At 57.1% G+C, this 12,520-nt stretch overlaps 1 protein-coding gene across 1 annotated transcript in view; it reads right to left on the bottom strand.

Moving 5' to 3' along the window:
* Positions 1 to 2,869: 2,869 nt before the first annotated feature.
* Positions 2,870 to 12,520, bottom strand: part of PNPLA7 (patatin like domain 7, lysophospholipase) — a 188,198-nt gene continuing 178,547 nt past the window's right edge. Inside the window, exons 34-36 of the mRNA XM_071574420.1 lie at positions 10,852 to 10,936; positions 5,126 to 5,229; positions 2,870 to 3,559 (exon numbers count right to left, since the gene is read on the bottom strand). Of these exons, the coding sequence (XP_071430521.1) occupies positions 3,479 to 3,559; positions 5,126 to 5,229; positions 10,852 to 10,936 (270 nt within the window). The 3' untranslated portion in view covers positions 2,870 to 3,478. The remainder of the gene's footprint in view (positions 3,560 to 5,125; positions 5,230 to 10,851; positions 10,937 to 12,520) is intronic.

Raw genomic sequence — 12,520 nt, 5'->3', positions numbered from 1 at the left:
CAAGGAAGGTGCCTTCACCAGTTCAGCTTCCCAGAGGGCCAAACTGTGCATCCGGCCCAGCTGGGCCCTTATGGAGCCTCCAGCTTGACTCTGGGGATCACAGTCACAGACTGGGGTGGGAGGGACCTCAAACTCATCCCATTGCCTTGGGACACCTTCCACTAGTCCATGTTGGCCCTCAGTTATTTAGATTTATGGTATATTCTCTTCCAAACCCAGGATGACCCAGGCAATACTGCTGAGGTTTTCCTTTTACTTATTATTTTTTAAAACAACAGGCAAATGCTTTTATTGCTTTTTTTATTGCTTTTTTTTTGGCTGGTGCCCCAGTTTGCCCAAAAAGCCTCACTGCCAGTAAGGGAGGAGGGTCAGCAGCACTGACTGCCCAGTGTGGATGTGCCCAGGCTGCAGCAGGTGGGCACAGCAGCATCCCAGGCTCTATCCCTGATTCCCAAAGCCCCTCCCAGCAGTGGGATGCAGGTGCTGGTTTGGATGCTCTGCCAGCTCCTCTCAGCCATCACCAGAAGGTTTGAGCCAAGCTCTGCTGAGGGAACTTGTGGTTTTAACTGTGTCCTTTGGAGGGGGATGGCCCAGTATGGGCTCAGTGAGGGCAGCCAGGGCACCTCAGCCACCTCTGGGGTTAGTCTGTGCTCCATGACTGTTTGCTGCTGTCCCAGTTGAGCAGGTGGGCCCAGTTTGTCCCTGTGTGGGTGTGCCCAAAGCTGGGCATTCTAAACCCTCTGGGCCATTGCCCAGCAACTCTTCCCAATGGCCCATTGGCAGCAGCTGCCCAGGGCACAGCTGAGCCCTCAGGCTGGGAGCTGGCTGGGAAAGAAGCCTGGCAGAGGAGCTGGGAGAACTGCCCTCCAGGGACTCCTTGGCACCTCCACACCCACCTGAGGGCTCAGCTCTGCTCAGGGGCCACCAAGCATTCCAAAATCCCCCCTGACTTTATCCCACAGTCAGATCCCCCAGTGTGGAACTCCCTGCCCTGGGGGAGGCACTGGGGGCTCCCACCCAAACCTCAGGGGAGACAATCTGGGGCTTTGGGGACTTGGGGAACCACTCCTGGGATCCAGAGGAGGAGCAGACCCTGGCCAGGAGGAGCCCCCCACTCTCCACCAGACTGTGCCATCATCTGCACCAACAGGTTTGTCCCTTCCTTTTCCTTTGCACTCAGGGGAACCACGTGGGGCTCAGCACAGGGGCCACCAAACCCCCCTGTGTTTGTGCCCCAGGGGGTGGGTTACACTGCTGGGCTTGGGGGTTAAACCCAATTTCTCTTTGTGCCATTGGAATATTGTTATTAAATTGTGACTCTGACTTAGAATCCCTTTTGTGTTGGGTTCTCCTGCCAGTTTCCCTTTAAACCAGCAGAGCTGCTTTCCAGGGAAGGGTTCCTGGACTGTAACCACCTACAAATACAGACACTGAAGGGCCTCACATCTGGTTTTGTCAGCAAACAAACCTCTGGGTTGTGCTGCTGCTGCACCAGATGTTTGCCCAGAGCAGCCTTTGCTGGAAGGTGGGCACTCACCTGTGCCCACTGCCAGGCTTGGCACCAGCTTGGAGCCTTCCCCCAACCAGTTCACCCCCCTGTAATCCCATCTCTCCAGCCCCACAGGCAGCCTGTGCCTCCACAGAAGCTCCAGGCTCTTCTACCTCCACTTCTAAAGCCACTTCTAAGTTTCCTTTGTGAGAATTAATTCTTTGCAATAGCAGGGAACAACCTCCAGCAACTGCAACACGTTCTGTACAGCCAAAATATGCATCAGAGGTCAGGATGATCCTTGCAGGGAAGGTTTCCAACCACTTTCATTGCTTCTGGGTGGGCCTGGGGCTGGCCAGAGGTGCAGCCTGGCTGGGTGGGCTCACCAGGGAGGGGCTGGAGACCCCTGAGAACAAAACCTGGGGTTGTGACACTCAAAAATACCATTCTGTGTAGGAGGAACAGGGCACAGGACATGCCCCAGCCCTGGAGGTGTCCAAGACCAGGTTGGACAGGGGTTGGAGCAGTCTGGGCTGGTGGAAGGTGTCCCTGAACATGGCAGGGGGTGGAATGAGATGAACTTTCAGGCCCTTCCCAACCCAAACCAGTCTGGGATTCCAACAGAGCAAAACAACTCAGGGCAGGTGGAGGGGAGCCTGTGCCAGGGGAGGGGAACCTGTGCCAGGGGAGGGGAGCCTGTGCCAGGGGAGGGGAACCTGTGCCAGGGGAGGGGAGCCTGTGCCAGGGGAGGGGAACCTGTGCCAGGGGAGGGGAGCCTGTGCCAGGGGAGGGGAACCTGTGCCAGGGGAGGGGAGGAGGCTGAATGCAGAGAACAGGTCCCAGTTCACAGCATTTCCAACCACCACAGTCCTCAATGGTGCCACCAGACACGTTCCTGGTCTCATGGTGGTGCTGCCCAGCCCTGGTGGTGCCCAGAGACATTGCCAGTGGCTCACACTGGCATCAGAGGGCCAGGGGAGCTCAGGGCAGGAGGCAGCTGGCAGGAGTGCCCTCAGTGCTCTGCTCAGATGGCAAAACCCTTCAAGGCAACAGCACCCAGAGCTCCACCTGAGCAGGAGTTCCCACAAAGCAGGAACCAGCTTGGATATCCAGCCCTGTGGAGCTCCTGGCAAGGACAGATGGGACACAAACACCAGGGGACACCTGACCAAGGGCCAACCCCCAGTCACTGCTGCAGCCCCGGGGCCAAGCCCTGCAGATTCCTGTCCAGGGCCTGACAACACCTGGAGTGGCTCCTGCTGGGCTGAGGAACTGGAAACCACACACAAGTCTAAAGGAAAACTGCATTTCTTTCACATCACCAATGGCAAGTTGGGCTCTTCGTTGCTGACAACACAAAGAACAACAGAGACATTTCAATCCAGTAAAATAACTTTATTTCACAGGGCAAATACAGCCAAGTGGGGATTCCAGAGTTGCCCAGCAAGTGTCAGCTCTGTGATCCATCAGAAAATGTCCTGCTGCTGACTGGAGGATGCAACTCCAAGGCCACTCCTCCCAAAGATTTCTTAGGTTTAGATTTCAAGTGAAATACATTCAGATTTGCTCCTGCCAGAGCAGTGCTCAGAGGCCGGGGCTGAAGTCACTGAGGTTAATTAGTTACCTGACTCATTTGAAAAGGAAGCAACAAACCCCTCCCTGTCTCCAGTGCTGCTGCTCAGGGCCCTGCAGCACACCCGGGCCAACAGCAGCCAAAATCAAGGCAGCTTTGAACTGCACCTTCCCCCTCTGCCAGTCTCAGGGGTCACCAGCCTGCTCCTGGCACCTGCAGGGAGGAGATGGATGGGCAGGGCAGCCCACCCAAGGGATCTGGGCACGGCACAGGTGGTGCCCAGCCCTGGCTGGGGAAGGTTGAACTCTTGCTTGGTTTCATCCAGGTGTTGGTTTGGTTTGTGAGGTGTTCCATGAATAACTGGCTGCTGGCAGCAGCTGGGGGGCAGCTCTGGGCCAGCCCAGCCCCTCCTGAGCCTATCCTGGCTCTCCTGTGCTGCTGGCCTGGCACTCCGGGCTGGGCACTGCCCTGCGCTGCCGGAGCTGCATCTCCTCCTCCTGAGGGGAAAACACAACGGAAGCACAAGTGAATTCCTCCCTCAGCATCCTCTCTGAGTGGGTAAAATCTGTCTTCTTCAGCCCTCCTGTCCCACAAACAAACCCACCAGCACTGCAGCTCCTCACTCAGGACACGAAGCCACCCAACACCTCCCATGGGCACCTTCCCAAACCACCTGAAACCAATCCCAAACCCTCTAAAATCAATCCCAAACCCTCTAAAATCAATCCCAAACCAATCCCAAACCATCCCAAACCAATCCCAAACCATCCCAAACCAATCTCAAACCACCTGAAACCAATTCCAAACGATCTGAAACCAATCCCAAACCATCCCAAACCAATCCCAAACCATTCCAAACCAATCCCAAACCATCCCAAACCAATCCCAAACCATCCCAAACCAATCCAAAACCATCCCAAACCATCCCAAACCAATCCAAAACCATCCCAAACCCATCCCAAACCAATCCAAAACCATCCCAAACCCATCCCAAACCAATCCCAAACCAATCCCAAACCATCCCAAACCATCCCAAACCAATCCCAAACCAATCCAAAACCATCCCAAACCAATCCCAAACCATCCCAAACCAATCCCAAACCATCCCAAACGAATTCCAAACCAATCCCAAACCATCCCAAACCAATCCCAAACCACCTGAAACCAATCCCAAACCATTTGAAACCAGTGCCACACCAATCCCAAACCGTCCCATACCATCCCAAACCGTCCCAAACCACCCGAAACCAATCCCAAACCACCTGAAACCAAACCCAAACCGTCCCAAACCAATCCCAAACTATCCCAAACCAATTCCAAACCATCCCAAACCCAGCCTGAGAGGCTGTTTGTGGCCAACAGCACAGGCACAGGCAGAGCAGCAGGGACATGGCCTGGCTGAGCTTTGCTGCCCAGGCTGTGGGTCACACCTGGTCACACAGCACAGGTTTGGTTCAGGATGGAACCACTTTGGTTGGAAGGCACCTCTGGAGGGTACACTCTGCTCTGAGCAGGGCTCACTCCAGTCCTGGAGATGATTCTTTAGGGCATCAGGTTGCTTTTCAAGTATCTACAAGGATGGGATTTGCACCCTCTCCTTGCACAGCCCATGGTGGGTCTCAGGTGCCCCTTCCCCCTGCAGCCACCAAGGGTTTCCTTCAGCACAAGTTGTGCCTGTCACCTCTTGGCTTCTTGCTGGGCATCTCTGCTTGTTCCATGACCTTCTCCATGACCATCCTCTGCACAGCCAGCCCTGAGGCAGCTGCAGACAGACCCTCCCTTCAGCTCCTCTCCTCCAAGAGAGCCCTGATGCCCCTCCAGAGCAAACCCTCAGAGCTGCAGGGCCAGCACTGAACCGTGGGCAGCTCTTGGCACACCACTGGCAGGGTGAGCAGTGCCATTCAGTGTCTGTGCCAATGGAAAGCAAACCCCTTTCTGCACAGCCCCGCTCAGCCAGTCCCTTCCAGGAGCCCCTCTCACCATCCTTCCCAACCTCTCCACCTCCCACGTTCCCCCAGGGCTCAGCAAGGCCTGGCACTGCCAGTGCCCAGGGCAGCCTGTACCGAGTCAGAGTCCTCTTCAGCCTGGTTGCTCATGAAATCCAGATAATCGTCCTTCTGGTTGTCCAGGATCTCCTCCTCATACTCAGTCTGGTAGTCTGACTCATCTAAAGGGATGGCAGAGAAAAAGAGCTGGGTGTGACTGGCAGAGAGAGGCAGAGACAACTGGCAGAGGATCCAGTGCCACTGGTGAAGCCCCCGGGCAGGGCAGTGCCAGCCAACCCTGCAGCTCAGGGAACTGGGAATGCTCAAACACAGCTCAGCTCTCCAGCCAGAAAAATAAACCCGAATTGGTGTCCCAGAGCCCTCCAGAATCCAGGGAACCCACAGCCAGGGCAGTACGTGCCACTCTGGTGGGCACTGGGGTACCCAAACGCTGGCAGTGGGGAGGTGCCCCTGGGCAATGCCCTGCACAGCTACTGTGCTCCCACCCTCAGTCCAACCAGACCTGTGGGACACCTCCAGAAGCCTTTGAGCCTTGGAGCTGCCAATCCCAACTGCCCTGGGCACAGACCTCTGGAAAGACGGGCCCAGGAAAGGGTGGGCAGTCACAGTTTCCCCATCAATGTGCACAGGGGACAGGAACAGTCACAGGCCCTTCCTCCAGCAGCTTAACAGAAATTGGGGAAGCTCAAGAGCTGTGCAGAGCAGCAGGACATGCCACCAAGGCACTTCCAAGGCAGGAGACACAGCAGTGCAGAGCCAATGGCTGTGCCAGCACCTGGAGATCACCTGGAGATCCCCTGGAGGGTCTGCAAAACAGGCAGCAGGAGCAGTACCCAACACAGGCATGGAGGGACAGGAGGAGGGGGAATGGCCTGAGGATGAAGGAGGGCAGGGATAGATGGGATATTGGGAAAGGATCCTTCCCTGGGAGGGTGGGCAGGCCCTGGCACAGGTGCCCAGAGAAGCTGTGGCTGCCCCATCCCTGGGAGTGTCCAAGGCCAGGTTGGACAGGGCTTGGAGCAGCCTGGGCTGGTGGGAGGTGTCCCTGCCCGTGGCAGGGGGTGGCACTGGGTGGGCTGTAGGGCCCCTCCCCACCCAAGGCAGTGTGTGACTCTGCTCACAGCTGATGCCACAGCAGCTCCACACCCAGTGAAGGTGCCAGGCTGGGCCCATTGGCAGCCCCAGTTCCCCACACACCCCAGCAGCCCCTGCAGGGCCTGTCCCACCACAGGTGCCACCAGGAGACACGTGACAGCGAGGCAGAGCCCGTGGCAGGTGGCACCTTCCTCCCCTGGCACCTTCCTCAGGTGTTCAGGATGCAAGTCCAGGCACTAGGATGGCATTTTAACACTCCCATTGAAACGAGGTCTGTGGGACACCAGTTGTTCCTCCCTCTCCTGAGGTACTCCCAGTGTGCTCTGAGCTGTGGAGCAACCCTGGGATTCATCCACATAGGTGGCTGATGTTTGAGCTGGATCCCTGATTAAGGACTTCTCTTGGGAGCTCTCAGTGGCACCTGCTCCACCCTGAGCCCAGGCTGTGCCACAGCCCCTCCTCCTCCAAGGCAACCAAACCAAGTGCTACAATATGGGATTAAAGACATTTGGGCTTTTATATGTTATTAATTGTAATGCTTTTCTGACTGTGGATCAGAGGATTGCTGTTGGGTTCTGTGAAAACCACCAATGACAATCTCTGCTTTAGCACCCAGAGAAACTGCTGTGAACAGACACCACAAACAGGAGTTGGGAGTTTCTGCTCCTCTGACAAATCCAACTGCCACCAAAACCAGCCCCCTTGGTTTGCCCAGAACTACTCAGCACTTGACAGGTCTCTGTACAGATACAAAATCCAAGAGAGGGATTGTCCTTCTCACATCCTTCACAGCTCTGGGTGGGGAAAGGAGCACAGGAGGTGGCCCTGCTGTCCCCACCATCACCCTCCATGGCCCTGCTGTCCCCACCATCACCCTCCATGGCCCTGCTGTCCCCACCATCACCCTCCATGGCCCTGCTGTCCACAGCCATCCCCTTCCATGGCCCTGCTGTCCCCAGCCATCACCCTCCATGGCCCTGCTGTCCCCACCATCACCTTCCATGGCCCTGCTGTCCCCACCATCCCCTTCCATGGCCCTGCTGTCCCCAGCCATCACCCTCCATGGCCCTGCTGTCCCCACCATCACCTTCCATGGCCCTGCTGTCCCCAACCATCCCCTTCCATGGCCCTGCTGTCCCCATCCATGGCCCTGCTGTCCCCAACCATCACCCTCCATGGCCCTGCTGTCCCCACCATCACCTTCCATGGCCGTGCTGTCCCCACCATCACCTTCCATGGCCGTGCTGTCCCCACCATCACCCTCCATGGCCCTGCTGTCCCCACCATCACCTTCCATGGCCGTGCTGTCCCCACCATCACCTTCCATGGCCCTGCTGTCCCCACCATCACCTTACATGGCCCTGCTGTTCCCACCCATCACCCTCCACGGCCCTGCTGTCCCCACCATCACCTTACATGGCCCTGCTGTCCCCACCCATCACCCTCCACGGCCCTGCTGTCCCCAACCATCACCCTCCATGGCCCTGTTGTCCCCACCCATCACCCTCCACGGCCCTGCTTGAGGCTGAGGCTCACAGTGACTCTCCCTGTGCACTGTGAGAGCTCCCAGCAGCATCAAGGCAAGACTGAGGCCTCCTTGCTCAACTCACCAACACCCAAACAGCTCTAAACTGAGCCAACCAAGAGGAGGTTCCCCCATGGGAAGGTCCCTGAGCCAGCCAAGAGGAGGTTCCCCCATGGGAAGGTCCCTGAGCCTGCCCAGAGCAGGGGGAGCACCATCCCTGCAGGATGGGCACATTTGCACACCCAGGGACCTGCTCTGTGCTTCTGTGGCTGGTGGCATTTCCTTTATGTGGCCTTGGTTTGTGCAGGCACCTCCACCTGGAGGCAAACAGGGCAGTGGCTGGAGGGGCTCTGCAAACCCCGGGTGTGAATCAGGACCTGGGGGCTCAGCACAGCCTCAGGGGCTTTGGTGCTGCTCCAGAAAAGCTCTTTGTAAGCAGCAAAGATGCAGAGGGTGACCCAGTGCCTGGTCCTGTGCCCCTGGAGAGGTCTGGGGTGTGCCCTGCAAACCCATCACTGACACCACCAGTAACATTTCTCTCCATAAATCTTCTTCCCCAAACCACCAGTGCCACAAGTGCCAGCTGTGCCCCTGCCAGCCCTGGGCCTCAGAGCCCCTGCCAGGTGGGACAGTGAGCAGGGCTGTGCCAGGGCCACCCCTGGAGGTGGCACCTGTGAGAGACACGATGCAGCTGAGCAGGGGGATGATGCCAACCGGGGCAGTGTGTGGGTGGAGAGCAGGGCAGGGGCACAACCTCTGCAGTGGCTCAGCTGGGAATGAGCTGCTGTGCCACAGACACCTCCCCAGCTGGGAGGAGCTGCCTGGTCCCTCTGCCCAGCCCTCCTGAGGGACAGGCTCCCTTTTTGAAGGTTTAAATGCTTTTAGTCATGGCTGTCAGTTTGCTCAAGAGTGGAGAAGAAGCTCCACTGCCCTTTGCCCCCCAAGCCAATGCAGTTCTGCCCCAGGCTGGGCCTCTCACCCTCTGTGCTGACCCTTCCCTGTCCATCAGAACATGAACCTTTCCATTTGATTTCTTTGGAACAGAATCATTGGCACAGTTGCTCCACCCAGCCTGAGGCTTGTGCTGGCAGAGCAGGCAGAGCCTGTGGTGCCAGCCCTCCCTCAGGCTGGCATTGCCAAGCAGGACAAAGCTTCCCCTGGCTCTGACCCACAGACACCTCCACCACCAGGAGCAGCCCAAAGCCAAGACTCACCAGCACTACAAGGAGCTGCCTGACGGCCACCACTGCCAGGGAGGTGCCACCCTCCATCTGCCTCCCCCAGGGCTCCAGGAGCTCTTTAGCAAAGCAGTGCCATGCTGGAGGCACTGTGTGTTCACAGGAGTGGCACTGCAGCCCCTGCAACCCAGAAATGGGCCAGGCCCCTGCAGGCAGCACCTGGGGTCACCCATGACAGGAGCACGAAGGGTGCCCACAGGAACGACCCTCCTGCCACCCTCCCCCTGCTCTGGACTCCACAGCCACCACATTTCAGCATCCACGAGGAACCTGTGCCACCTGCCCAGCCCATCCTGGCCCTGGCAGCCCTGGCACAGGCACTCAGCCCAAAATGTGGCCCGGAATGTGCCACATCTGCTTCCTGAGCACATCCTTTGCCCCACTCGTGTCCACGGCCTCGCCCAGCAGAAAACAGGATGTGCCAATGGGTGGAATAATCAGCAACTACCCAAAGGAGGAGGATGTGTCCCAGTGCTCTGGTTACATCTTAGCAGGTCTCACTGCCTGAGCCTTAAATAACCACATTCCATGAACTCTTCACTCTTACTCACAATGGCTGCTTCAACCACATTTGATTAATATTTTCTTCATAAGGCATATGATTGTAATTAGCATTTCAAATTACCACAGGGACATCTCTACAAACAGTCACAGATGGGAGCACTGCTAACTTTAGCTTTGCCTCTGCAGGAACGAGAGTCAGGAGGAGGGGAAGAGCCTGTGCAGCAAGAGCTCCAGCCCTGGTGACACACTTAGGGGGTTCAGCCTGGACAGCTCTGATGCTCCTGGTCAGCAGGAGCTCCAGAGTTGCCACAAACACGGAGCTGCTGGGCAGGGCAGGGCTGCCACAGGGGCTGGGGGATGAGGAGCTGTTCCCTGCCCCTCCTCAGTTCACTGCTGCTCCCAGAACAGGAGCACACACAGAGCAATGGAGCCAGTGAGTCACTCCTGATCCTCCTCACGACAGTGGGGAAAACATCCTTTATTCAGGCACAGCTTCCACTCAGGAACAGCTTTACCTCGGGCACAGCTTTAGCTCAGGCAGAGCTTTAACTCGGGCACGGCTTTAACTCGGGCACGGCTTTAACTCGGGCACGGCTTTAACTCGGGCACGGCTTTAATCCAGGCACAGCTTCCACTCAGGCACAGCTTCCACTCAGGCACAGCTTCCACTCAGGCACAGCTTCCACTCAGGCACAGCTTCCACTCAGGAACAGCTTCCACTCAGGAACAGCTTTACCTTGGGCACAGCTTTAGCTCAGGCAGAGCTTTAACTCGGGCACAGCTTTAACTCGGGCACAGCTTCAGCTCCACTCACAGCTTTAGCTCAGGCACAGCTTTAGCTCAGGCACAGCTTTAACCCAGGCACAGCTTCCACTCAGGCACAGCTTTAACCCAGGCACAGCTTTAACCCAGGCACAGCTTTAACCCAGGCACAGCTTCCACTCAGGTACAGCTTCCACTCAGGCACAGCTTCCACTCAGGCACAGCTTTAATCCAGGCACAGCTTTAGCTCAGGCACAGCTTTAGCTCAGGCACAGCTTTAACTCGGGCACAGCTTTAACCCAGGCACAGCTTTAACCCAGGCACAGCTTTAACCCAGGCACAGCTTAGCTCAGGCACAGCTTTAGCCAGCAGTGCCCAGCAGGGACAGCCCCCCATGGCCAGCAGTGTCCAGCAGTTCCAGCCCATCATGGCCAGCAATGCCCAGCAGGGACAGCCCCCCAGGGCCAGCAGTGCCCAGCAGGGACAGCCCATCATGGCCAGCAGTGCCCAACACACACTGGCATTGGCAGCCCGCCCGCAGCTGTGCCAGCTCAGAGCACGGGGAGGTGACAGCAGTGAGGAGGACAGGAGGAGTGGGCAGCCAGCCCTCCTCCCTGCCCCTCCCAACACTGGCACAGCCCAGCAGAGCCCCCACTCACCATCTGCCACAGGGGCCTTGACGGGCTCGATGCGGGACACGATCTCTGCCAGGTCGGTGAAGGAGGTGGTGGGACAGGTCACGTTCTGAAACACAGCGAGAACTTCTGGTGTGTTGACAAACAAAACAATCCAAACAAGTCAAGACTGTAAAAAAATGATACTGAGCAGACAAAGCTCCAGACACACAAATTCTCCACAACTGCCCCCTCAAAAGCCATTACTCATCAGTGAGAAATCCTCAGAGCAGCTCTCCTGCTGCAGGTCTGGTGGCAGAGATGGCATTCCCAAGTGCCAACAGCGGGACACTCTCTAATGCCTCCTATTCCACCCATGAAACAAGAGGCCTTATTGAAAATTTAGCAGACTGTAGGAAAGGCCCAGAGACAAGAACCAGAGGGTCTGGACCCCGTGACAGATGATGTTCCCTTCACTTGTTCGTTCTTGTCCCAGTTGAGCAGGTGGGCCCAGTTTGTCCCTGTGTGGGGGTGACCAAAGCTGGGCATTCTAAACCCTCTGGGCCATTGCCCAGCAACTGTTCCCAAGGGCCCATTGGCAGCAGCTGCCCAGGGCACAGCTGAGCCCTCAGGCTGGGAGCTGGCTGGGAAAGAAGCCTGGCAGAGGAGCTGGGACAACTCCCCTCCAGGGACTCCTTGGCACCTCCACACCCACCTGAGGGCTCAGCTCTGCTCAGGGGCCACCAAGCATTCCAAAATCCCCCCTGACTCCCACAGTCACATCCCCCACTGTGGAACTCCCTGCCCTGGGGGAGGCACTGGGGGCTCCCACCCAAACCTCAGGGGAGACAATCTGGGGCTTTGGGGAACCACTCCTGGGATCCAGAGGAGGAGCAGACCCTGGCCAGGAGGAGCCCACCACTCTCCACCAGACTGTGCCATCATCTGCACCAACAGCTTTGTCCCTTCCTTTTCCTTTGCACTCGGAGGAACCACGTGGGGCTCAGCACAGGGGTCACCAAATCCCCAGTGAGGCCACCCCAGGACTCTGAAAGCCAAGGGACAAGGTGGTGGCACAGTGCCCTTGGGCACACATGGGCCAGGGTGTCCCTGGGGGCACACAGGGACTGGCATGGGCTGGGATGAAGGTCCAGGGCACTTCATGAACAGCTGAACAAAATCCTGCAGGGACCAAAAGGTGCCTGAGGAAAAGCCCCACCAGCTCCTGTGGTGAGGATTGATGGGAATGAAGTGTGAGCAGAACCAGGGGAGCACCTGCCACTGTCACTGCCCCACAGATGGCCCCAAGGTTGGCCTGCTGGAGGTCACATGGGGAGGCAGCTGCTCCCACAGCCCCAGCACCAGGGCTGGAAAACCACTTTGTGGGAACTGAGGCTTTGCAAACAGAAGTGCCACGTTTAAGCTCTTCCTCTCACTGCCTTTAAGGACAAAACCACCCTCCCATCAGATAACACGGAGCAAAGAAGTGTCTCAGATCCACCTGAAATCTACTCTCAAACCTCTCAGAAAGTTCTTTTTTTTTCCAAGAAGGAAAGTGTTCTCTTTGTCACAATCTTTAGGAAATAATTTAGAGGAGGAAGACAGTTACTATTGTAGTCTGCTGGATTATATTTAGCTTTGACTATCAATAACACCTCGGTAGACAAAACTTCCCCAAGGAGATGCAATTAAAGGTACTGCAGGACTCTGTGCT

Source organism: Pithys albifrons, chromosome 20 (genome assembly GCF_047495875.1).
Source record: "Pithys albifrons albifrons isolate INPA30051 chromosome 20, PitAlb_v1, whole genome shotgun sequence".
NCBI classification, from domain to species: Eukaryota; Metazoa; Chordata; class Aves; order Passeriformes; family Thamnophilidae; genus Pithys; species Pithys albifrons.
The sequence above is the reverse complement of the archived record's forward strand: the minus strand, read 5'-3'. Positions and strand labels throughout refer to the sequence as shown.